Source organism: Canis aureus, chromosome 1 (genome assembly GCF_053574225.1).
Source record: "Canis aureus isolate CA01 chromosome 1, VMU_Caureus_v.1.0, whole genome shotgun sequence".
NCBI lineage: Eukaryota > Metazoa > Chordata > Mammalia > Carnivora > Canidae > Canis > Canis aureus.
The window spans coordinates 102465873-102491207 of NC_135611.1; the positions used below are offsets into that span (position 1 = coordinate 102465873).

General features: G+C 45.6%; 1 protein-coding gene and 1 long non-coding RNA gene across 5 annotated transcripts; one reads left to right on the plus strand and one right to left on the minus strand.

The window, feature by feature from the left end:
• The first annotated feature begins 2075 nt into the window (after positions 1–2075).
• LOC144323384 (uncharacterized) lies at positions 2076–9420 on the plus strand. Its single transcript, XR_013388811.1, has 3 exons — positions 2076–2328; positions 7536–7648; positions 8222–9420. It is a non-coding gene; the product is annotated as an uncharacterized LOC144323384 (long non-coding RNA).
• Positions 3697–23515, minus strand: EDDM13 (epididymal protein 13). 4 transcript variants are annotated; one of them, XM_077913689.1, is made up of 9 exons: positions 21186–23515; positions 20799–20825; positions 17947–18027; positions 17583–17636; positions 16974–16991; positions 11890–11949; positions 6961–7082; positions 5393–5430; positions 3697–4003 (listed from the first exon to the last, which is right to left on the minus strand). In XM_077913689.1, exons 1-8 carry the CDS (start codon positions 21464–21466, stop codon positions 5411–5413), a joined length of 663 nt encoding a protein of 220 aa, XP_077769815.1. In that variant the 5' UTR covers positions 21467–23515; the 3' UTR covers positions 3697–4003; positions 5393–5410. The 4 variants fall into 4 exon arrangements, with proteins under 4 accessions (XP_077769815.1, XP_077769817.1, XP_077769826.1 ...); XM_077913691.1 differs by lacking the exon at positions 17583–17636 and having other exon boundaries at positions 21186–23511; XM_077913700.1 differs by lacking the exon at positions 17947–18027 and having other exon boundaries at positions 21186–22209.
• Between the last annotated feature and the right edge of the window lie 1820 nt (positions 23516–25335).

The window sequence follows — 25335 nt, forward strand, 5'->3', positions numbered from 1 at the left end:
TAGCTCTAATTCTGGAAAAGACCCCCCAGTGTAGAATCTTCTAGAGAGTTAGGGGAGGGCCAAAAATTTCTCTTGAGCCTGCAGGGTCTCAATAGCATTCAGCCCCAAATAGTTCACATGCCAAAGTGGGCCAAAGACTTCTTTAGGACTTAGGAATGGAAACATTCATGAATGTTAGAGCACAGCAGATTTTATAGATGGTCTAGTCAATGTTTCTCGATCCTACTACACATTAGAATCTTCTGAGGAGTTTCAGAATATAATGCGTTATGACCACAACAATTTGAGTTGATCTCCAGAGGTGAAGCTGTGGGCAGTAGTATTTTTTGACAGCTCCCAAGTGATTGTGATACACAAACAAGATTGAGGACCAATGAATCTATAAAGTTTGCGGCTCTTTTAAGGATTTTATTTTTTTCTTAAGTAATCTGTACACCCAATGTGAGGCTCGAACTCACAACCCTGAGATCAACAGTGGCATGCTCCACCCACTGAGCTAGCCAGGTGACCCTGTACAAAGCTTATTTTTCAAATGAAACACCTGGGTGGCTCAGTGGTTGAGCATCTACCTTTGGCTCAGGGCATGATCCTGGGGTCCTAGGATCCAGTACCAAATCAGGATCCCCACAGGGAGCTTGTTTCTCCCTCTGCTTATGTCTCTGCCTCTCTCTCTGTGTTTCATGAATAAATAAATTTTAAAAATCTTTTAAAAATAAAAAAAAATTTAAAAATAAATAAAATGAAACTTCATTGCACTGTCCCAGATGGAAATTCCATATCACTTGCCTTAAAGATAGTCCTAACAGTGACTACTGTGAAAAAAAAAAGATACCACCTGAAATAAAGGGATTGGTAAGCATGAGAACCGCTACAGATAAACTTACTCCTTCACTGAAAAACGAAAGCCTGAAAACGAAAACAAACAAAAAAACCCACCAACTTCCTGACCACAGGATTCAGAGTTGCCAGGCTTTACCCCTCCAGGGATCATGAGGTTACACCCTGATTTCAGAGACAAGGTGAGGGAAACATGGGTTGGCCCAATTTCGCTAGATACCTTTAAAAAACCTAATACTAATAAGCAATGAAGGCATATCTGAGACTAAGAAGAAAAAGATGCTTGATACTACAGGGAGGGTACGGTGGGGTGAAGGCAGGAGCACCACATCTTCTGACTGCAATGAAAGTGACCTCCAGGGATCCCTGGGTGGCGCAGCGGTTTGGCGCCTGCCTTTGGCCCAGGGCGCGATCCTGGAGACCCGGGATCGAATCCCACGTCGGGCTCCCGGTGCATGGAGCCTGCTTCTCCCTCTGCCTGTGTCTCTGCCTCTCTCTCTCTCTCTGTGTGACAATCATAAATAAATTAAAAAAAAAAAAAAAAAAAGAAAGTGACCTCCAAGTCAACCAAGCACCGGTGCCCTGGTTATCCTACAGATGATGCAGTCTTGCCAGACAGCTGGTCCAGCAAAGGTAGAGTAGTGCCTGGACAAGAAGCTAGAACTGCAGGTCCATCCCGGCAGGTTCCACTGGAGGAAACTCAGAGCTCATCGAGGACAAGAACTGACCAGGGCCAATGAGCAGTGGACGTGACAAGGGCAGGTCTCTGGAATTCCAGCGTCTCACCACCAAACCCTAGAGCATCCCTCAGGGAGCACACTCATGGGTTGTGTGCTGAGAGGCAAGATTAGCGCTCATAACCCACCGCATTCACTTCTCAGGTCAACATACTGAGTCTCCTGGGTGAGGAATAGAACTTGTCCAAATTCCTGAACAAAAGATGATGATGATGATGATGACAATCAGACACTAACATTAAGGGGTCACTGTGAGCGGGGCACCGTCTAAAGGTTCATTAGAAACTCAAATTCTATCATCATCCCTAATTCAGATGGGGAAACTGAGGCACAGAGTGCGCACCTCGTCCGGGGTTGGAGCTAGTAAGGGGTAGAGAGGCTCCAAAGGTCATGTCACAACAGGGGAAACTGAGGCCCACAGAGGATGAAACAGTTTGGGGCCAAACTTCCCGCGTGGGGGGTGGGGGGAACGGCTAAATGGGAGGGCGCGCGGGTCAGAATCCACGACCTCTTCAACTTTGTCCTCTCCTCGCCGTGGGGAACCATGACATCACACGCGGATCGTGACCAGAAGCTTTGGAATCCCAAGGGAAATCGGGGTGTGGGAAACGCGGCTCGCACTCACCTCCCGAGGCTCTTCTTCCGAGCCCGGACTTCCGGCCTCAGGAGCCAGGCCGGGAGCGCCCCGCCTGAGCAGACCCGGCGCCCCTCCGAATGACCGAGGCCTACGGACCCCCGGGCACCACGGACCGAGGTTGGGAGCAGGGCCAACTCAATGCGCACCGCCCTACGGGTCGTTTAAAGCCGCCGGTGCGGCGGCTCTGCCAATCGGAACCCTCCTTCCAGCCTGGTCCCGCCTCATGCGTCGGTCTTCCGGCGTCTCTCTGTCTCCAGGGCAACCGCCAGCCGGACGGCCTAAGAGGTCCAGGGATTTCTGGGTGTTGTAGTCTCTGAGGGGCAGAGAAACGAGAGGGCCCCTGGGAATGAGAAAAGTCTCCGACTCAGGCGTTCCTGATTCCTTCCCCTGGCCCCTCACTCGCCAAGTCCTGCCACAGGGGTCGACCTGTTCGCCGACCTGGCGGTCAGTTGTGGCAGGGCTCGGTCCTCACTGTGGGCGTCGCTGAGCGGGTCCGCGGTCACTATGGTAACACCTCGGGCTCGCGATTCGCCTCTTGCGTGGTGACGTCACTCTCCGAGCCGGACGAGAAGGCAGCAGGCGCCGGAGCAGGGGGTGGAAGGTGTGAGGTTGGCTTGTGGGAGGAGCGAGGGGGATGTGGATGAGGTTATGGCAGGTGCTCATCCAAGGAAGTGCCACAGAAAAATTGGATGTTTTAATTCTGAACTTTTTAAATAGGCGATAATTTTATGTTTGGAGAAAAGTTGCAGGTGGAGAGTGGCCACCTGCCTCTTCCAGCTTCCCCTACTGTTAACCTCTTATGACCTCAGCACATCTGTGACAAATCCTTCAAGTTGGAACAATGCTATTAACTGGACTCCAGGCCATTCACGTTGTCCCACTCATCCGGAGTCCTTTTCTATTCCGGGAGTCCAGCAGGAGCCATGTTGCAAGGAGTTGCCCTGTCTCCCCAGCTAACTGATTTCTCAGACTTTCCTTGTTTCCATGATCTCGATAGTTTTGAAGGGTACTAGCCAGGTGTTCTGTAAAATGTCCTTCCATGCTTGCTCATGACTTTGCTTGGGTTATGAGTAGGAGCTGACTTAATTTTTAAGATTTCATTTATTTATTCATGAGAGACACACAGAAAGAGGCAGACATAAGCAGAGAGAGAAGCGGGCTCCCTGCAGGGAGTCTGATGCGATCCCAGGACCCCAGGATCAGGACCTGAGCCAAAGGCAGATGCTGAACCACTGAGCTACCCAGGTGTCCCAGGAGACCTAAATCTTTGTACACACACAAAACAGACTTTGGAATGAGTCAAACCTCAGCACTGTCATTTGTGTGACCTTGGGCAAACTGTCAATCTCTCTAGGCTGTAGTTTCTTCACCTACAAAGTGGGCAGCATAACAGAAGCTCCTTACAGGGTTGTCGCTAGAATTAAGTGGCATTTATGATTCTTGGCACCCTTGCCCCCCCATGAATGGAAGAACTGAGCCCTCAGCTGCTTCAACTAGTGTAGGTTTAATTAGAGAAACAATGGGGGGAGGTTGAGAAAGGCCATGGAGAGCAGTTGTGGGGAGACCCCTGCAGATGCTCACACCCCTGGGTCTGTCCGGACCCTCAGACCCAGGGACACGTTCCCGCAGTGTCATCCTCAGAGGACCCATGTTGTTACCCTCCACACTGGTCATCTGGATCAGACCAGCTTCTTGGGACCCGGAGGAGGCCAGACTACCTGGCAGATGAGGGACTGGCGACTGCTGAGCTGAGATGAGCAGGGTCTGCTAGAAGGAGCAGCAGGGGTCCGTCCTAAGGAAGGGATGAAAGAGCAGAGAAATGCGGGTGCGCCTGGCTTTGGGTCCTACGCGTCCTACTCACTGGGCTGTTCCATCACGTAGAATGCACATCCCCCGGCCCAAGGAGATGGGGGGTCCCTCCCTGTCACCCCTAGTAGGTACTTTCCCCTCCCAGGGGTTCTTGCAGCCACCAGTTGGGAGAGGGCTGCCCCTCTAGTTACATATGTCCTCCCATCACCAGGCCTTCCAGGCTCCTCCGCTGCTTGCCAGTTACCCTCCTGCTAGAGAGCACACTCAGTGACCACCGGGACCTCCCCTGCCTCTCCCACCCCCAGCCCCGCTGCACCCTGTGCTCCACTGTACCCCCAGCCTGGCACACTGGAGCCATGCAGGGTTGGAGCAAGGAGTAGATACATAAGGTCTGCCCTGTGTCCTGGAGTTCCTGGGATGGATCAGTTCGACTACTTGCTCCAGAGGGTCTCACAATATAGAGCAGGGGGCCGCAAGCTACAGCCTAAGGGTAACTCTAGCCTCCCCCACTTTTTGTAGTTTTTAAAATCATGTAAAATCTGCATCACATAAAATTCACTATTTAACCGTTTTAACTGATCAAGGATCCATCCAGCAGTAGTTCCTTCATAAGTTAAACAGAATTACCCCGTGACCCAGCATTTCTGCCACTTGGTATATTCCCGAAAAAACTGAAAACAAGTGTTGCAACAAAAAAGTGTACACAGATGTTGGTAGAAGCACCAGTCACAATAGTCAAAAGGTGAAAACAACTCAAATGTCCTTCAGCTGTTGGGTGGATAAACAAAATGTGCTCTGTTCATCCCTGGAAATGCTACTCAGCCATAAGAAAGAACAAAGCACTGACCCCTGCTACTGCCTGGAAGACCTTGAAATCCCGGTGCTCAGGTGAGTGAAGCCTGACACAAAGGCCACGTGGTGTGTGATTCCATTTCCAGCACGTGTCCAGAGGAGGCAAATCCACAGAGACACGGAGAGCTCACTAGTGGTTGATGAAAATGTTTTGTAGCTCCACAGTGGTGAAGGTTGTGCAACATTGTGAATTAACTAAATGTTAACTCTTGGTAGATTTTATGTTAGGTCTGTTTTGCCACAAGGTAAACAAATCCAACATAAAATTCATTGAGCAGATTCATAACTGAGTTCCCCCAGCTCTCCAAGGCCCGCTACCTGTGTGCTCTTTACTGGCCACGTCAAGCATCGGCTTGAGGTTCAGGACAATCAATGAACTCAGGACTTTTCATAAAACTCTGGAATTCTACAATTGGAGTTTTCTAACCCACCAGGGGTTCCCTTCTCAAACTTGAGGCAACCAGGAGCAAGCCCTCCCAGCCCAGCAGTGGACACAATGCCCTTCCCGGCCATGACATACCTGATGTCCATTTCTGTGTTACAGTGGTGGCAGTAACACTTGGGGGGTTGACCAAGAAGTGAACCGGAAACAGAGAAAGACACAGTAGGGGTGAGGCAGGTCACGTTCCTTCCCTCCCTTCTGTCCTCTTCCCTGCTCTCTCTTCTCCTTTGCTCTTGTTGTGACCCATGTTCTGTCCCATCTTCCACCTAGATTCTCCCCATCCCCAGAAGTGGGGTTCCTCAAGCTCATCCCTACTGACATTTTGACCCAGATCACTGTTTGTTGTGGGGGCTGTCCTATGCCATGTAGGATGTTTAGCATCCCTGGCCCTCCACCCACTAAAGGCCAGTAGCATCTCCTGGATCCCCAGGCGTGACAACCAACAGTATCACCAGATGCTGCTGCATCCTCTGGTGGCAAGGTCACCCTCCCATTGGAGAACCACTGGTCTAACCAAGGACCCAAGTCCAAGCCCAAAGCTCATCTTGTTGGTCCCATCTTCCTCACCCATCACACCCAACCCACTAGCATTTTTCCTTGTAAAACTGCTCTACAAGGACCTCTACAAAAGGTCCTCATCACGCCCACTACCATAACCATGTATCCTGCTGGGATCACCCAGGCCTTCTCTGTTTCTCTGCTCTCACTCTTGCCCTGATGCCATGTTACTGTCCACACACAACATCCAGAGTGACCTTTTTGACTTCAAATCAGAGCTTGCAAATGGCTCTCCACCTTCCTTCTTGCCATGATCTAGGAGGCCGCTTTGTGATCTGGACACAGATCCCTCTGCCCCTCTCAACTCGTGCAGATTTTCCTTTGGTTCCTCAAAGGCACAACCATGCATTTTGGCCTCAGGGTCTTTGCATTGTATGTTCCCTTCACTCACAACAGCTATCCCTAAAATCCTCAAGGCAGGCTGCATCTACAACCTCATCCTGCTTTCTCAGGTAAAGCAGCCTACTCCCCTACATGCTGTGAGAGGTCCCCTGATTTGCTTCCTTTTCTGGAGCTCATCACTCATTTCATGCCTGTCCTCCTATCATGTGAGCTCTGTGGGTCCAGGGACCTTGTGGGTCTTATGCTCCCCAGCATCCAGTGAGGGACCTGCTGCATATATAAATATTTGAATGTATGGATGAAATGAATGACTACTGGCCATTTCTTCCCAGTAGTCATTATTCCATGCCTCTGGCCCCTTACGGCTACCCCTATACCTCTTTTTACTGTTTAGCAAATTACTTGGTCCTTAAGAACCTACCTTATGTGGAGAGAGAGAGAGAGGCAGAGTCAGAGACAAAGAGAATGAATGAATGAATGAATCAATGAATGATAGTATTTCATAGTACTCTCTGGGGCTGTGTTAGTATAGAAGGGAGTGGCTTGTAGCCAAGCCTGAGGATGGAGGCAGGGAGGAGGGGGGCGGTGGAGACAGGGAGGGAGTGAGGGAAGGAGGGAGGGGCGTTCAATTTACTGAGAGAGGTCTTCTCTCCTACCCCTCACTCCCTTCCTTCTCTGTACCTTCTTCTCTCTCTGCCCATCCCCCTCCCTCCCCATCCCCCCTTAGATGAGAAGCTCCTTCTTACCCAGTCTCCTTTGTTGTAGGACACGAATAAGAAGGTGACCATCATGTAGGTGCATTTCAACATGTTCCATCTGGTCCACTTGCTTGGTGGTTTCTTGGGGGTGGTGGCTGGGGAAAGCTTCTCTGGGAGAACCCGGTGGAAAGAATGCATGCTGAAGGCATGCCCTTCCTGCCTGGAAACCCATGCCCTTCTTGAACTTCACACCCCATTTCCGCTTGCCCCTGCAATTTTTGGCCTACAGCTGTAGGTTCCCCCTCCCTCCTCTCCACCCCCAGGCACCAGCCTTGCCAGTTGGCCTCCTGCTCCACACTTCTGTCCCTGAAGCCATCAGCCAGGAGGCTGTGCCAGGAGGATCTTCCTCACACCCAAATTGGACCCTGTCACCTCCCTGCTTCTGACCTAACGTGGTGTGCAAATGTCCTTCTCACCTCCCCCAACATTCTTTCCTGCTTTTTTCATTCTAAATATTTTAGCAAAATATGCAGAAAACCTCAAATTCTTATGATAATCATGTTACGATTGCATGTGTGTGCAGTCATGTCTGTGTAAGATGAGTTTGCTTTCTTTCTTTGCAGTCTTTGTGACTTTTAGTTCATATCTCTCATCTGGGAAGGACTTGCACAGGATGGACCATCCAGTGTAATGTACAATGGAAATGCTAACTGCAAGAACCATTTGCAAGCTCCAGGTGGGAAAAGCTTCCAATATTTCTTTTTTATTTTTTAAAGATTTTGTTTATTTATTTATTTGAGAGAAAGAGAGAGAGCATGAGCAAGGGGAGAGGGAGAAGCAGACTCCTGCTGAGCAGGGAGCCAGATGTGGGACTAGATCCCAGGAGTCTGGGATCACGACTTGAGCCAAAGACAGACACTTCACCAACTGAGCCACCCAGGTGCCTGCTTCCAATATTTTAACATTAAACTGGCTATTCCCGTTACATTTTTGGGAGCTCCTCCTTGTCCTATGAAGATGCTCCCTCCATTCCTGGTGTGCTGAGATTTTATTTTGTAACTATGAATGACGTGGGATTTTATTATATTTTTTCTGTATCTGTTGAGATGATAATGATTTTTCCCCTCTTTATGTTAATAGGGTAGGATTCCATATATCACCTTTGCATTGTTGGCATCAACTCAATTTGGTCATGGTTTTTGCTTGTTTGTTAAAGAACCTTGCCAAATTGAATTTGCTAATATTGAATCTAGGATTTTGCCATCTATGTTTGTGGGGAAGATTAACCTGAAATTCTCCTTTCTTAAAGGGTGTCTGTCAAATCTTTCAAGGTTATCCTGGCCTCAAACTAAGTTGGAAGATGCCTGTTTTTAATTTTATGGAAGATTTTATAGAAGATCAGTGATTTCCTCTTTAAGTGTTTGGATGAGTTTACCATTAAAGGCATCCACCCTGGGAGTATGTTTGTTTGTTTGCTTGTTTTTAAAGATTTTATTTATTTATTCATGAGAGACACAGAGAGAGAGGCAGAGACAGAGGCAGAGGGAGAAGCAGGCTCCCTGCGGGGAGCCTGATGCAGAATTCGATCCCAGGACCCTGGGATCTCGACATGAGCTAAAGGCAGATGCTTAACCACTGAGCTACCCAGGTGTCCCTGTGTGTTTTTGTGGGAAGTCTGTTTGGTTAAATTTCTTAGATTAGGGGTGTCTGGGTGGTTCAGTCGATTAATCATCTGCCTTTGGCTCAGATCACGATCTCAGGGTCCTAGGATCAAGCCCTACGTTGGGCTCTCTGCTCAGTGAGGAGTCTGCTTCTCCCTCTGCCTACTGCTCCCCCTGCTTGTGTGTGAAGTCATGCTCCCTCTGTCAAATAAAGTCTAAAAAATTTATTAAAAAAATAAATTTCCTTGATTAAAGATTAAATGTCTTTGATAAAGGATTATTCAGATATTTCACCTTCTTTTGTTTTACTTTTGGTCATTTGAGTTTTCTTAGGATTTTGTCCATTTTGTCTACACTTGCCATTTTATCGGCATAAGGTGTTTCAAACTATCCTCTTTATCGTTCTTTTAATACCTGCAGCATCCCCTCCCTCCTGATTTTGGTGATTTGTTTCTCCTGTGTTTTTTTGGTTTCTTATCAGCAGTGCTAGAGAAATACATTTGTATTAGTTTTTTTCCAAAAGACTAGCTATTAGCACTGTTGATTTCTATCATATTTTTTTTTCACAGGCTTTTTATCATTTCCTTCCTCCTCCTTGGGTTTAATCTGTTTCTCGTTTTCAAAATCCTTTAGCTAGGTAGTCAAACCATTGGTTTCCTGCATTTTCACCTTTCTTCCCTCCTTTCTCTTAATGTCCACATTTAAGATGATAAATTTCTCTCTAAAAAGCTTTGGCAGAGCACCTGGGCAGCTCAGTTGGTTAAGCATCTGCCTTCAGCTCAGGTCATGATCTCAGGGTCCGGGGATTGAGCCCAATATCCAGCCTGCGTCCAGCCCCATGTGGAGCTGGGCTCTGTGCTCAGCGGGTAGTCTACTTGTCCCTCTGTTTCTCTCTTTGCCCCTCCTCTCACTCATCCACGCGCTTTCTCTTTCCCTCTCCTACAAATAAATAAAATCTTTAAAATAAAAGCTTTGGGACACCTCGATTTGGGCTCAGGCTATGATCTCAGGGTCTTGGGGCTGTGTCCAGCTCCACGCTCAGCTGGGAGTCTGCTTGATATTTTCTTTCTCCATCTCCCTCTGCCCCTTCCCTCCCCCTAAAACAAATAAATGAATCTTCAAAAAAATAAAAAGCTTTGGCTGTACCCTCCAAGTGTTGATAGCAATATCCTTACTGTCATTAAATTCAAAATTCTGATTATTTTGTGATTTCTCCTTTGGCCAATGGGTTATTTACTTATTAATTTATAAGTTTAGATTTCCTAATACTTCATTGATTTACAGCCTAACTCCACTGCACTTACAGAGCATACTCTAAATGACTTCAATCCGAAGTTGACCAAGGCTTGTTTTATGAACCAAAATGCAGCCAGTTTTGGTAAGAAAAAAAAAAAAACAATCCCATGTTCACTTTAAAAGGCTGTGCATAAAAAAATAATAATAATAAATAAAAATAATTAAAAGGCTGTGCATTCCCTCAGTGTCAGGTTCAGAGTTCTTTCTGCATCAATTATGTCACATTTGTTTGTTGCTCTTTAGACCTTTTTTTTCTTTAGACCTTTGATATTGTTTTATCTACCTATTCCACCATCTATTGAGCGAGGTGTTAAAGTTCTCCATTATGATCATGGATACATCTATTTCTTCTTGTAGTTTGGCCTGTTTTTGTTTTATGTAAAAACCAGCCACTGGGTGAAAATAGGTTGAGAACTGACATATTTTCCTGGTGGATTAATCCTTTTATCGATTTCAATGCTCCTCTTCATCTCTAGAAATACTTCTTGACTCAGAACCTGCAGTGTCTGGTGTCAGAATAGTTATGCTGGCTTCCTTTAGGTTAGCAGCTCAGGGATATACTTATTATGATAGAATTCTCCCTATTTTTCTTTCAAATTTTCTGTCTCTCTCTTACAGATCTCTTATAGGAGGGTGGTTCAAAAATATTCTCTTTGTCTGTGGTTTTAAACTGTTCTGTGATGATGTTCCTAGAAGTGGTTTTTTTTTAAATTTTTATTTATTTATTTATTTATTTATTTATTTATTTATTTATTTATTTATTTATGATAGTCACAGAGAGAGAGAGAGAGAGGGGCAGAGACACAGGCAGAGGGAGAAGCAGGCTCCATGCACCGGGAGCCCGACGTGGGATTCGATCCCGGGTATCCAGGATCGCGCCCTGGGCCAAAGGCAGGCGCCGAACCACTTCGCCACCCAGGGATCCCTAGAAGTGGTTTTCTTTATACTCACTCCCTTGGGGTTCTCAGAACTTTTTAAAAAATATATTTTATTTTTTGAAGATATCTGGGTGGCTCAGTGGATGCATATCTGCCTTTGGCTCAGGTCATGATCCTAGAGTCCTGGGATGGAGTCCTGCATCGGGCTCCCCACGGGGAGCCTGCTTCTCCCCCTGCCTATATCTCTACCTCTCTGTGTGTGTCTCTCATGAATAAATAAATAAAATTAAAAAAAATTTTTTTGGGACACCTGGGTGGCTCAGCGGTTGGGCAGCTGCCTTTGGCTCAGGTCTTGATCCTGGGATCTGGGATTGAGTCCCACATTAGGCTCCTGCGAGGAGCCTGCTTCTCCCTCTGCCTTTATCTCTGCCTCTGCCTGTGTGTGTGTGTGTGTGTGTGTGTGTGTGATGAATAAATAAATACATTTTTTTAAAAGATTTTATTTTTTTAAGTAATCTCTAACCTCTACATGGGACTTGAACTCATGATCCCGAGATCAAGAGTTGCATGTTCTTCTGACTGACTGAGCCAGGCAGGCGCTCCTCAGAAATTTAAAAATCTGTTGCTTGATGGTTATTTTTACCAGTATGCTTTCTGTGCTTTTTCTATTCTTTTATCCACTGCACTTCACTTTGAGTAATTCCTCTTGACCTGTTTTCTAGCTCACTAATCTTGTTTTCTGCTGTTAAGCCCAACCATCAAATTCTTCATTTCAGTTACATATTTTCAAATCTGGACTTGCCATTTGACTATTTTTTCTAACAAATTATAATTCTCCAGTGAAATTCTCCATCTATTTTTGTGAACTTAATAAACATAAGCTTTTTAAAGTGCTTATGGCCACTATCTGTGCCACCTGGAGGCTCACTTTTATTGCCTGGTTTCCTCTCTTGGCTTTTGGCTCTGACTCTTGGGATTGATGTGTAATTTCCAGGGGTAACAGGAATGTGTCCCTCATTTACCTCAGTGTATTGGGTTTCCTTGGCACCAATGGGCAGCACGAAGGAACAGGGTAGCTTGAGGACTCTGGATGCCCTTCACAAGGACACCTTCCCGGGTATTAAAGCTCTGCCCATGATTACCTGGAGGCTTCTCCTCTTCTGGCAGCTTTTTCATAAACCGGGCTGAAGGAGTTCGCTGTCCTTTAGGCAGGAAAACGTGCAGATCCATGACTTACCTTCTTCCCTGCAACCACTTGTTTCTTCTAAAGATGAACATGGAGAAGGAGGAGGAGAGGAAATCACTAAGGAAGCAGGGAAGGGGTGGAGGCAGGGCCTCTGGGGGCCTCTGATGTGAAGTGGAGGGGATGCGGTGGCCTTGCTGCCCCTTGGTCCCCAGGCACTCTCCTGCTTGGTGGCATTGGCACCCTTGGCCCAGCTGTGCAATCAACTGGCTCCCTCACCTCATTCAGGTCTTTGCTAAAATGTTACTTTCCCTCACCGCCCACTAAAAACCTGTCAACTGCTCCCACACTGTCTTTCCATCTCTCTTTCTCCACTGTGTTCACAGGACCCATCCACACCCAACAGACACTTAACCTACTTCTTTACTTATTTTGTCTTTTTTCTCCTCTCACTTGAATGCAAGTTCACACAGGCACCAATTTCTTTCTGCCTGGTTCCCTACTCTTCCCTGACACCTAGAACTGGACTTAGCACAGAGGAGCTAGTTAGTATTGATCAGCCACTTATGCTGTTTGTGATGATGATGAGAGAGAGTGTGAGGTTCAGTGATTTCTAAAGACTCTTCCAACATCGAGAAAGGAAGCAACTCTGTGTTTCTGTGCACAGAAGTAAAAACAAATAAAAGGCCCATACAGCACGATCACTACTCACCACTCAACACCTGGAGGCTCAGCAAACCTAAAGAAGACAATGCACAAACTGAATTACAAAAGGCAGCATGGAAATTGCTCTTGGGTCCATGAGTTTGACAAGCTCACCATAAGTTACCTCTCCTCTGAGAAACCCTGCTAGATTCCAGGCACCTTTTTTCATTGGCACCTCCCTCAGGACCGTGATCTATATTGCATTATAACCATCCATCTCCTGCACCAGACTATAAGTTTACATAGTACATGCAGAAGCATGGCAGATTCATCTTTGGGGTTTCTACTACCCTGCATGGTCCCTGCCCATACTGATTATTGAAAAATATTCTTGCCAGACAAGCTTCCCACTAAAATCCCAGGGCATGCCCAGAGTGAGATTCTTACCTAGGATTTCTGATGTTGCCCATCCAGAAAAAAGGGTGGTTGAGGAAGCAAGATGATGGGCGCAGACAAAGTCCAGAGTGTTGAGTCCAAAGGGTCATGAAAGATGAGACCATAAGGAGGAAACAAATCAGATTAGAAGGTGGGGAGACTGGGAGCACATGAGAGCAGAGCCCAGGTGCGGTGTGGTAGGACTTGACAGTGAACTGGGGAGACCATCAAAATCCTTGTTGTGGGCAGCCCGGGTGGCTCAGCGGTTTAGAGCCACCTGCAGCCTAGGGCGTGATCTTGGAGTCCCGGGATTGAGTCCCATGTCGGGCTCCCTGCATGGAGCCTGCTTCTCCCTCTGCCTGTGTCTCTGCCTCTTTCTCTCTGTGTCTCTCATGAATGAATAAATCAAATCTTAAAAAATAAAAAAATCCTTGTTGTCTGGGTTGGAGGGGAAATTGAATGGCTTGAGGAACTTGTATGGGAGCAAGGTTAGGCTGGGAAGCAGCCATCCATCCTTCTCCTTGTGTAGAGTGTCCCAGTGTTGTCAGCACCCCTACAGACTTTGGACAAATAATGTCTACTTTGTGAAGAACTTGTGGGAGAATACGGGCATGACACCTTAGAGGTGCTGCTTCCAGTGCCTGGCACTTAAGAAATTCTTAAGGGATGCTAGCTGTAATCACCATCATTGCCATATCATTGCCTATATTCCTGATTTGAGGAGGGGGCTTATTTCCCATAGGACCACCCCACCTTTTTAAAAGTCAAAGTAGTACAGCTATTTTTTCAAGTCCCTGCGTTTTATTTTTTTATTATTTTTTTAATAATAAATTTATTTTTTATTGGTGTTCACTTTGCCAACATACAGAATAACACCCAGTGCTCATCCCGTCAAGTGCCCCCCTCAGTGCCTGTCATCCATTCACCCCCACCCCCCAAGTCCCTGGGTTTTAAAAAAAGTTCTCTGAGAGATGATCCATGGCTGGGAGTGGACCCCTTAGCAGAGATAAGAAAGGGAACAAAGCAGGGGTAGGGGTGGGGGGCAACATGAAATAAGAATCTTACTTTTCAATACTGTTGAGATGTGAGCAGCAAGGAGGAGAACATCCAGTACAGGCAGGTCGTTGGGCATCAACAAAAACAGAGAGGAGAGGACCAGCAAAGTGTTAATGGCCCCTTCTTAGCTCACTCCAACCTGATGGTTCTCAAAAGAGACCCTCCCATAGGAGGGAAAGGAGGGTATCCACCAGATTTCATGAGGTGCTGGAGGCCAGGGCGGGTTACTTCTACTATACTTGTCCCCTTTGGAGACATTTATCCAGGCTGTCAGAATCTCTAGGTACCCATTTTCCTTAGGGATTTGTCCCCCAGAGATTAGAAAGATTATCAACAAAGGATCCCCTTGACTCATTTTTATCTCATTTCTCTCCTGAGGGTCAGGAAAGAGTAGGCTGCACCTTACCCAAAAAAAATACATCCTTGAATTCTGGGGCAGTGGTCTTTGGCTTTTCAGAATCTGATAAAATCTGGGAACCTTGGATGTGTATGTGCTCACATACCCAGTCATACCTGCAGCCTCGGACCCACCTGAGTCTCAGACACCCTCTCTCAATTTTCCCCACAGCCTCAAGGGGCATGTGGACTCCTACAGCTCATCCTGAGCCTCCTTCAGAGGTGGGGTCAGTGGGCAGTATAATGAGATCTCAGAGGGTCTCTCTCAACCTGGGCCCTGAATTGGACAATTCAAAGACGCCCTTCCCCTTCTTGCTTCCTATATACTTCATAACACCCAAACACATCCCAGTTACCCCTAGAAAAGGAGAAATAACTTACTTTTCACTGGAGGGTACAGTGGAACCAGAGGTCAGGGATTCAGTATGGAAAAGAGTAGGCAAGAGAGTAAAATAACATTAACACTGCTCCAAGGACACTCCATTATTCCTTCATTAAATAATTTTAAAACTTCAATTTTTTATTGTGTATTAATTATAAACTCGTAAAATATTGCAAAAATAGTACAAAGGGGTCACATGTAACTGTCATTTAGCTTTTCCCAATGGCAACATCTTAAAAAACCATAGTATATTATCAAAACCAGTAAATGGACATTGGCACCATACCAGTACCCAGACAATAGAATGTACTTGGTTTTCACCAGTTTTCTTGTGCACTTTTTAAAAAAAAATTATTTTAAATTTTAGATAAATATTTATCTACCTCATAGTCATAGGGAAGCTACCCTAAAATAGCATGGACATCATTACCTTGCTTTATAAGTGAAAGAAGATTCATACAGTCACTGAGGGTGTTTAGAAGAGCCACACAATGACGCAAAGCAGATGGGTACCAGTGAATCACTGCCTCTCCTTCTCAAGGGGAGAGTAGAAGTGGGACTTAAGAATGAAGATGGAAAAAAAAAAAAAGAATGAAGATGGAGGGGAAAGCACCACTTCTTTATTAGTTCACTTCACCCCCATAAATTATGATGGACCCCACTTAAACAATCTGGTTATGTGATGCTCCACCCCAGATGCTTTGACTCTTTAGGTAGATTTGAGATGGATCTTAATTTTAATTATTGCCTTGGATAAACCTCATTGGCTACAATACTGTCACTGTGCAAAGCTGGGATCTTAATTCTAAACAAAGATCCTGAGAGGCATTGCTCTGGTTCAGAGGTCAACAAACATCACCTTCTATCTTTTTTTAAAAGTAGGCTTCACACCCACTGTGGAGCCCAGCGCAAGGCTTAAACTCACAACCTTGAGATCAAGACCTGAGCTGAGATCAAGAGTCGGACACTAAACCGACTGAGCCACCTAGGTGTCCCAACAAATATCTCTATAAAGGGCCAGATAGTAGCTATTTTAGGCTTTGCAGGTCAGCAGTCATAGTCGTGACTACTCAATTGCCCTGGCAGCAAGAAACCAGCCATAGAGGATGCATAAATGAATGTGTGTGATTAGGTGTAATAAAACCTTACTTAAAAAAAAAAAAAAAAAAGGAAGTGGGCCAAGCTGTAGTTTGCCAACTCACGCTCTAGCTCAGTGGTTCTCAAACCATCTGAATCAAATCCTTTTGAAGAACAGATTCCTAGATCCCACCCCTTGGTATTCTCATGCAAAAATTGTGGGTAGAACACAGAAAATCATGTTTTGTTTTGTTTTGTTTTGTTTTTCATTTTCTTGATGATCAGCCAGTTAGGGAACCATGACTTCTAACTTGGGCTCCATCTGGCTCATAGTGTTGTAAAAATTCACTAATATAACAGAGGTAGATGTTCCAATATTATTTCTCTTCGACTCCTTCCAATTAACAAAAATACCATGCATTAGCAGTACATTACTATGTTCTCCTAGTAGTAGAGAACATTCATTTCCTTTAAGAAACATTTGTGTAGGGACACCTGGATGGCTCAGTGGTTGACCATCTGCCTTTGGCTCTGGTCTTGATTCCAGGGTCCTGGGATTGAGTCCTACATCAGGCTTGTGGTGGGGAGCCAACTTCTCCTTCTGCCTATGTCTCTGCCTCTCTTTCTGTGTCTCTCATGAATAAATAAATAAAATCTTGAAACAAAGAAAAAGAGAGAGAGAAAGAAAGAAAGAAAGAAAGAAAGAAAGAAAGAAAGAAAAAGATAGATAGATAGATAGATTTGTATAGTCCAGCTGTGTTCCCAGACCTTTTTCTAGGCTGTGGGTTTAAAAGACGGACAAATCTTTGCCTTGGAGGAGAAGTAGAGAAGCTCTCTTTCCCACCCCATCCCTCACAGAGACAGTTGTTAAACATCTGCCAGCACACCACAGCTTAGATCCTTTGGTGGAGTCTATCTGTATCTACTGTGCTCCTGACCCCAGGCCAATGTCTAAATGTGAGTGTCTGGGCCAACCCTTTCCCAGAATCTTTAAGAAATTCCAAGGCCCAGAGGGGGTCACAGTAATATAATCTCAAGGACACAGTACTCACTTTCTTCTTCTGATCTGTCTGGAGGGGAGAGTGCAGGCAGCCAGGTTCCGATGGAGGTGCAGAGTAGAGAAAGAAATTGGCATTAAGACTAGGAGTCCAGATACCAGCAAGTAAGTGTCCCTGACCAGTTAGCAGAGAGCAGAGATAGAAGGACTACTGGATAGGGACACCTGAGTGGCTCAGTGGTTTAGCGTCTGCCTTCAGCACAGGGTGTGATCCTGGAGTCCCGGGATCAAGTCCCACATCGAGTTCCCTGCATGGAGCCTGCTTCTCCCTCTGTGTCTCTGCCTCTTTCTCTCTCTGTGTTTCTCATGAATAAATAAATAAAATCTTTAAGTTAAAAAAAAAAAAAAAGGACTACTGGATATGAGGCAGGAGAAGACTCATACTCCATCATGCAGTCTTCTTCTCCCATGAAACCTAATGGAGTATCTACATGTACAAGGGGTGAGGACACCTGGATAGCAAAATAGGCAAGGTCCTTCTGCTCAGGGAGTCTAGTCAGAGAAGCAGTGATGAAGGTCATCTACTGAGCATGAGCAAGGGGAGTGTGTTTGGATAAACCTGCAGACTACAGTGGGAGCCTGTAAGGTGCTGATGGTTGCTGACCTTTTGGGGATGCCAGGGAGGGCATCTTGGAGGCTTTGTCGCTGTGTCTGAAACCTGAAACATGAGTAGGGTTAATTGTGTGAGGATGTTGGGAAGCGGAAAGAAAAAAGCATCCCAGGCAGAGGGAACAGGGTAGGCATGGTCCTGAGTGGGAAGGAGCCTGGGGCTTTGGAAGGATTAAGAGCTCACCCCCTCCATGGGGACACAATGGTATCAGATGACCGTGACCCAAGAGTATCTGGAGCTAGATGATGCAAAGCCCTCAGACTTCATCCCAAGAACAGTGACACAGCATTGAAAGATTTGGATCCTTGTCCAGATCTCGGCTCTACACATACTAGCTTTTGGACCATCAGCAACTTACCCCACTGCTCTGTGCTTCAGTGTCCTCGTCATAAAAATGGAATTATAACAGGATGAACAGCCATTGAGGCTTGTCCAGGACCTAAGGGATTCCCAGGAGAGAGAGTTTTAATGCTAAAACTGGGAATGTCCTGGGCAAATAGGGTCACTTTGGGTTATGATGGCATCTACCTCTGTTAGGGAATTAAAGAAACAATGCAAGCAGAGCCCTGAACACACATTGGCTTTTTAAAGGTGCTTAATGAAACTTTTGTTAGTTGCCACTTTGCCCCTGATGCTCTGCTTCCTTCTGGACCTCAGTTTTCCCATCTGTATATGTGGTCACATGATCTTCACCTCCATGAGCCTATGGCTCAGGTTGAAGGTATTAAGTTATCATGCCCAATAATAGCTTTATTACATTGATCTTTGGCTTTCCAGCAGGTACTTGGTGTATAGAATAAGTAGCACATTTTAGTTTTTTTTTAGAGTGCAGCTGCCTTCCAAGGAGGGTGGGTCTGGTCCACAGGGGGCTGATGTTTATGGATGAGGTGGATTGCCTTAGAGTAGGAGTTAGGGAGGAAGGAAAGAAGAAGGAGCAGAATAGAACCCTTGAAATGGGAGAATGCCATCTACTCAGGGTCCTGACCTCTATTGCTTCTCTAATCCTCTTCAGATCTCATCACTTGCAGATACAAGCAATTTCTCAGATTTCTCGTGGGAACCAATGGAGGAGAGTTCTGCATGGATATGGCAGGATCTCTTACTGGTGTACAAAATGGGAACCCGTTTTTTTTTTTTTTTTCAGCCATCCTGTCATTGATGATCAAGAAGTTCCATAATCCCCCATGTTGCCAAACATGTGGCGGAATAAGCATTCTTGTTGACTAATGAGAGCTGTTTTCTTCAAGGGGCAAAACTGGTGAAGAGAGATCTGGACTTCAGAACCCACAGAGTATGGGGTGGGCAGAGTTGGGCCAGCTCTAGCTGGCTCCCTAGCACCTGAGTTTTTCATATATTTTGCCTTAACATCATAAGCACTAGCCCTGGTTTGTGGGAAGAAGATAGACTTGTCCCTGGTTACTCGGCTGGTAAAGGTTGGAGCTCCAGGCAGATATGCTTCTGGAAGGCCAGCTCACACCCACTCTGCCTGGGCGTCTGGGGCCAAATGCATCCCCTGGGAAGTGGTTCATGAGCCCTCGGTGATGGCCAAGGAGATCTCAGGGGAGCCCAATACAGCTTTTAACTCCCACACAGAGGGAGAGTGGGGGGTGGTTCCCTTTACAATTCCCCTGTGAGCCCACAAGAAGTCTCAAAAATGATGTTGGCTTGTCTGTTACTCCCTCTCCAACACTCTTTCTACCAAAGTGGGGAGAACAGGCTTCAGAGGGAGAGTCTCGGTAGAAACCAGTATCGCATTATAATTTACTAACATTTTATTTTCACTATATTTATTTTTACAGTGTCTGCTTATAACAAAAGATACTGGCTTTCTACTGACTCATGTGGTGTCTTGTTTCCTTTTTGAGTTTATTTGCAGGTAAAAAAAAAAAACTGAGTCCATTTAAAGAAAAATATAAGCAGTAGTGTGGGTAGTACATGGATATGGCAGGATCTCATTCTGGTGTACAAAATGGGGACCCGGTTTTTTCAGCCATCCCATCACTGACGATCAAGAAGTTCCATAATTCCCCATGTTGCCAAACATGTGGGGGAATAAGCATTCTTGTTGGCTGTTAGTGGGAGTGTCAATGTATTAAACCTCTGTCCAAATTTTGATTGCCTATGCCCTTTGACCCAGCCATTTCCCTGTTAGGAGTTTCTCTCAAACGTAAGTCAATGCAAACAACGAGAAAAACAAGAAAAAGGAAAGAGTGCAGGAATGTTGTGGCATTGCTCGCAGCAGCATAGACACAAACTGAAGCAGATGCAAAATGAAAATAAGAGGAAAGCAAAAGTTCTGTGAAGAGGAGACTCATTCAATTACACGAGAGTGAGTGAAATATTGTTCAGGTGTTTGAAAGAAGAGGCAAATTCTGAAATGCGTAACGTTTTTAACTCAAAACGTTGAGGGTAACCATATGTATGTGTGAAGAGTTCTGGTACGAATGCACCAGAGACTAGACATACCTGGGATGGGATGAGGAGGAGATGCTGACGTTAATGGTATGTCCTCTTAACTTTTCCAATGTGCACCTACTATTTTTATGTCTTCAAAAATCTACAGCATAAGGGCAGCCCCGGTGGCGCAGTGGTTGGCGCCGCCTGTAGCCCCGGGTGTGATCCTGGAGACTGGGGATCGAGTCTCATGTCGGGCTCCCTGAATGAAGCCTGCTTCTCCCTCTGCCTGTGTCTCTGCCTCTCTCTCTCTCTTTGTGTCTCTCATGAATGAATAAATAAAATCTTTTAAAAAATCTAATCTACAGCATAATAACTACTGGGTAGAGTTCCAGCTCTGCCATGCGGTAATAAAAGCTTTCTATCACCTTAAAACTCAGAGAAGGGATCCCTGGGTGGCGCAGCGGTTTGGCGCCTGTCTTTGGCCCAGGGCGCGATCCTGGAGACCCGGGATCGAATCCCACATCAGGCTCCGGGTGCATGGAGCCTGCTTCTCCCTCTGCCTGTGTCTCTGCGCCTCTCTCTCTCTGTGTGACTATCATAAATAAATAAAAAATTAAAAAAAAAAAACTCAGAGAAACACAATGGAACTGGATGCTGTCTGAATGGCTTTTCCTAAATCAATAGGACACTAAATAAATGAGTAAATAAAATACTTATTTTATTTTAAGGAGATAAGTAACAATGTAAATGACTCTCTAAATCTGCATGACCATGTAGGTAAGAGAAGAGAAACACCAGAATCCTCTCACTTACCATCCGTTGACAACCTGGTCATCATACCTGAGAAAGAAGATATACCACATGATATGCAAATACGACACAAAGACATAGTCCTAATTAATGGATTTCCCCAGCTCAACACATTTAACAACCTGTCTTCTTTGGGAAGTATGGCTGTGGTGCTGCAGGCATGATTTAGGGTTTCTCTCAATATCCCCACTGTCCCCTTCCCCCATCATCACTATGAGGCATCCCTTATCTCTAATATAATTTCTATTTGTCTCTCTTCTCTGTCAGTGCCTGAGTTCCTGAGGGGTGAGCATATCTGATCCATCTTTGGAGATGCTCAGAAATTCATGCTCAAAGTTTCCGCACCAAAGTTCCTAGTCCAAAGCCATCAGAGTGTGGCAAGATATTTACCTAGGATTCCTGACAGCAGCTCGTCCAGAAGAAGAGTCAGCGTGGTGGCGGCCAAGGTTACAGACGTGGTACAGAATGGTGGGATCGTGGAGATGGAGCCACAGGTAGAAAACCAAACACAAAATGAGATGCTGGGGGTCAGGAACAGGCTGGGCAGTAGAGTCCACTGTGGGTGGTGGTGGGCAGTTAGGGACTGAGATCCAGAACTCTGTGACATGCTGGAGTCTCTGCATTTGATTTTGGACGGAGCTTAAGTGAGCCGGGGAAGGGTCACGAGCCATTCCTCGGCCATGCTAGGAAGAGAGGGGGAGACTACCCGTTCCTGACTCTAAAAAGAGGTGTCGAGTCTTTAGCCCTAGTGACTTCACACTAGCCCTCTCAGATCAGAAAAGTGTCCCTGTGTTGTCTGTGAAGATCACACAAGAGAAAGCATGTAATTTTCGAGACCTCATGTAGCTGATGAGTGGGTGCAGGAACTCAAGCTCAGATCTCTCCAATGTCCTCCGTAAACCTTCCATGTCCTCACCCACAAAATGGGAATATTGATACTGGTCGTGGGGTTGTGGTAAGGTTTCCTCCATACCGAGGACTTCTACTATGTTTGCTAGTGGAGAATCCTGATTTTGAGAAGCTCACAAAACCATCCTCCATATCACTTAATCAGGTGATAACTTGTCAGGAATATCAGGTTACATGTGATATCCTGGCTATATTTTACTAACTGGGTGATCGTGAGCTGGTCAGTGAACTCACAATGCCTCTGAAAAATGCAGATATTATATCCCATTTGGAACTGTGGCAATAATGAAGGAAGAGAATGAGTTTGGGGACGGGGACTTAGCCTAATTCCTGGCCCAAGGTAAACATTCTATAAATGTTAGAAATAGTAATCTGGGGGCACCTGAGTGGCTCAGTCAGTTAAGTGTCTGCCTTTGGTCAGGTCGTGATCTTGGGATCCTGGGATTGAATCCCGCGTCAGGCTCCCTGCTCAGCCTCTCCCTCTGTCGTCCTCCCACTTATGCTCTCTCTTTCTCAAATATATAAATAAAATCTTTTTAAAAAAACAAATAAATAGTAATATTATATAAGTAGTAGTAGTAATAATAATTGCATTCTTACTTAGAGATAATTATGCTAGCGTATGTGTGTGTGTGCGTGTGTATGGGTGGATAGAAGCAGAAAGAACTATTGAACTGGTTCTCTCAGGTTGCATTAAAAAGTGCTTAACATCTGTGACTGCATTTAGCCACATGAAATGGGCACAGAGAGGTGAAGTGACTTCTCCAGGTCCAGCGAAGAGGAAGGGGCAGACTCAGGCTCTGAACACAGAGGTGCCTGGTGCTGAGCCGGTGCTCTTTCTGCTGGTCATCACCTCACTTCCTGACTTAGCCTCCTGCCTCCCAGCTGGCAGACTCAGTCGTAAATCTATGGTCTCATTTCCCTGAGCTGGTTCTAGATCACCATCTATTATCAAATGAATGCGTGTGTTCCATCCAAATTCATACATTGAAGCCCTAACCACTAATGTGATGGTATCTAGAGGGGGGTCGTTTGGGAGGTAATTGGGTTTAGATGAGGCCTGGAGGGTTGGAATCCCACGATGGCTCCCCTCTCTACCCTGTGAGGACCCAGTGGGAGGCAGCTGTCTGCATGCCAAAGAGCAGGCTCTCACCAGGAACTGAATCACTGGCACCTTGATTTTGGACTTCCAGCCTCCAACTGGGAGACATAACTGTTGTTTAAACTACAGTCCCAGGGCACCTGGGTGGCTCAGTGGTTGAGCAACTGCCTTTGGCTCAGGTCATGATCCTGGGGTCCTGGGATCGAGTCCCGCATCAGGCTCTCCAAAGGGAGCCAGCTTCTTCCTCTGCCTATGTCTCTGCCTCTCTCTCTGTGTCTCACGAATAATAAATAAAATCTTAAAAAGATAAATAAACCACCCAGTCTCTGGTATTCTGTTATAGTTACCTGGACTGCCTTAGGCATTGTCTGTGGGGATTATCGGTACATAGTGATGATGTAGCTTTTTCTATCTTACTCAGAAAGTAGAGATGGAAATCAATCTGTCCAAATATTAGATGTCAGGTGGACTCAAATTTAGCTCCATGGCCTGATGGCTTTCCTTTAGTCATATGGAAACCATGAAAAGGTGCTTAATTTCTGGGCAACTGGGTTTTATTGATTGATTGTTTGATTGATTGGCTGGGGGAAGGGAGGAAGGAGTGCAGTGCTTTGTTTTCTTCAGGATAATCTAGTACTCAATTTTGTATGTTTCTAGATTAGAAGATGGGCTGTAGACAGCCAGGAGAAGAAAGACCCATTGAAGGTCAGCAGAGTACGGGCAGGGTTAGGGTTAGGGTTAAAAAAAAAAAAAAAAAATGAAGGTCAGCAGAAATTATCCTTGTTGGACCTGGATAATCAAACCAAAGGGAGATAAGTGGAACAAAAGTCTTACCTTTCAGCACTGTTGACGTGCAAGTCCCAGGAAGGAGAGGACCAATGGCGGCCAGTGGGGATCATTTTCCCAATAAGGGTTCAGAAATAATATGAAATCAATCAAGTCATCCTTCATACCTCATTGTATCCCATAGGTCCCGAGATAGGATAGGGAATGAGAATGAGAAGCTTTTACCCATTCTAAGAGCCCTGGACCCCTTTGAAGATACATTTATTCCAAAGTCAAAAAAACCCAGGGATACCAGTTCTCCCCTTCCACCTGGGTTTTTGGAGGTTTCCAGAAGGAGGGTCTGTCTCCATAACAACCAACTGTCATCTCCACTCCTCAACTGGAGACCAGGAAGGTTGATACTTGGAAAAGAGGGAAGCCTATCCACTCTGCACTGTATTTTTCTCATCTAAAATCCACCAAATGAAGACATTCAATCCAATCCAATTCAATTATACTTTGTAGAGCAGAAGTTCAGGGGTTCTACTGAAAATCTGATCACCAGTTATAAAGTCCATATTCCCAGAAAACCACACCAGTTCTCAGTCCTTTTTCTCGCTCTTGCACACTTAGTTTTCCACAAGATTGCAAAAGCTTGTTGACCTCCCTAAAGTCCATCTATTTGCCCCCTGGGATCTGCAGATTCTGGGTTTGAAGCCTGAGTTGGCACTGAGACCATCTCTTAGAATGTACCCTTGTTGAACATGGTAGTCAGCATTCTTGCCTCTTCCTCACATCCCTTCTCTGGGTTGAAGGGCTCCCTAGTTAGGTAGGGATAGGTAGGGGGAAGGAGATAGGACTTACTTACATTTGACTGGCAGGGCAACAGAACCAGGAATCAGTGAATGAACATGGAAAATAAAAGCAAGGGAGAGAGTAGGATTAATGCTAACATTTTCCATCTCAGTTCATTTCTTTTTATTCCTTCTTGGAGCATTTATGTCTTCACTACTTACAGTTATTCCCTTCCCCCAAGACAAAACCTGTGTGCCAGACCCCAGTCCCACTTTTTCCCAGCATTCCCTGAGGGGTATTGACATCAGAAGGAATCTGAGACCAGCTATCTATGGGAATACAAACTTGGGGGTTTACACAGTTCTTACTTTTTTCTTCAATGGCGACTGGAAGCAAAAGTGTTAGCCATCCAAGTTCCAACAGGAGCAGGAAGTAAGGAGAGAATTCAGCGTTAGATCACTGTGATGATCAAGGAGACAGATAACCCACCCACTGTGTGTGTCAGTACATCTACTCAGGTCCACCCATTGTCCATCCTTCATTCACCCAACCAACATTCATTTGGCACAGACTCTGGCCACTGTCTTATGGTTGGTGCTGGGGATGCAGATGAATCAGAGCCTCTGCTCTGTAGGCATTTGCAAGACTGGTTGGGAAGACAGATGCTGGTACAGAGCTAACAAGACATCTCAAGCCCTGCTAGCATGGAATGTGCAACCTGTGGATGTCCTGAACTTCTTACAGGCTCTTCAAACATAGCATGTCCCAAAGAGAATTCGTGGTCATCACCCATCCACCATCAAAAAGTAATCTGTTATTTCTTGTTAATAAAATAAATATCCATGCCTTCATATTGACATAAATAAGTACTTGAATAAATAAGTAGAGCACACAGGTCAGCTCTTCCTTGTAGAATTCCAATTAATATGTGTAAAAGGAATAAGGGAAATAGAAAACCACCATGGAGGA

Bases quoted from the DNA above. Each gene is read 5' to 3' on its own strand.
- EDDM13 (XM_077913689.1), bottom strand. From the start codon at position 21,466: ATGGCTCGTGACCCTTCCCCGGCTCACTTAAGCTCCGTCCAAAATCAA. The intron at 7,083-11,889 runs GTAATCATGGGC...GGGTTCTCCCAG, and splicing joins AGAAGAGGAGAAGCCTCCAG to AGAAGCTTTCCCCAGCCACC. The intron at 5,431-6,960 runs GTAAGAAGGAGC...CAACCCCCCAAG, and splicing joins CCTACAACAAAGGAGACTGG to TGTTACTGCCACCACTGTAA.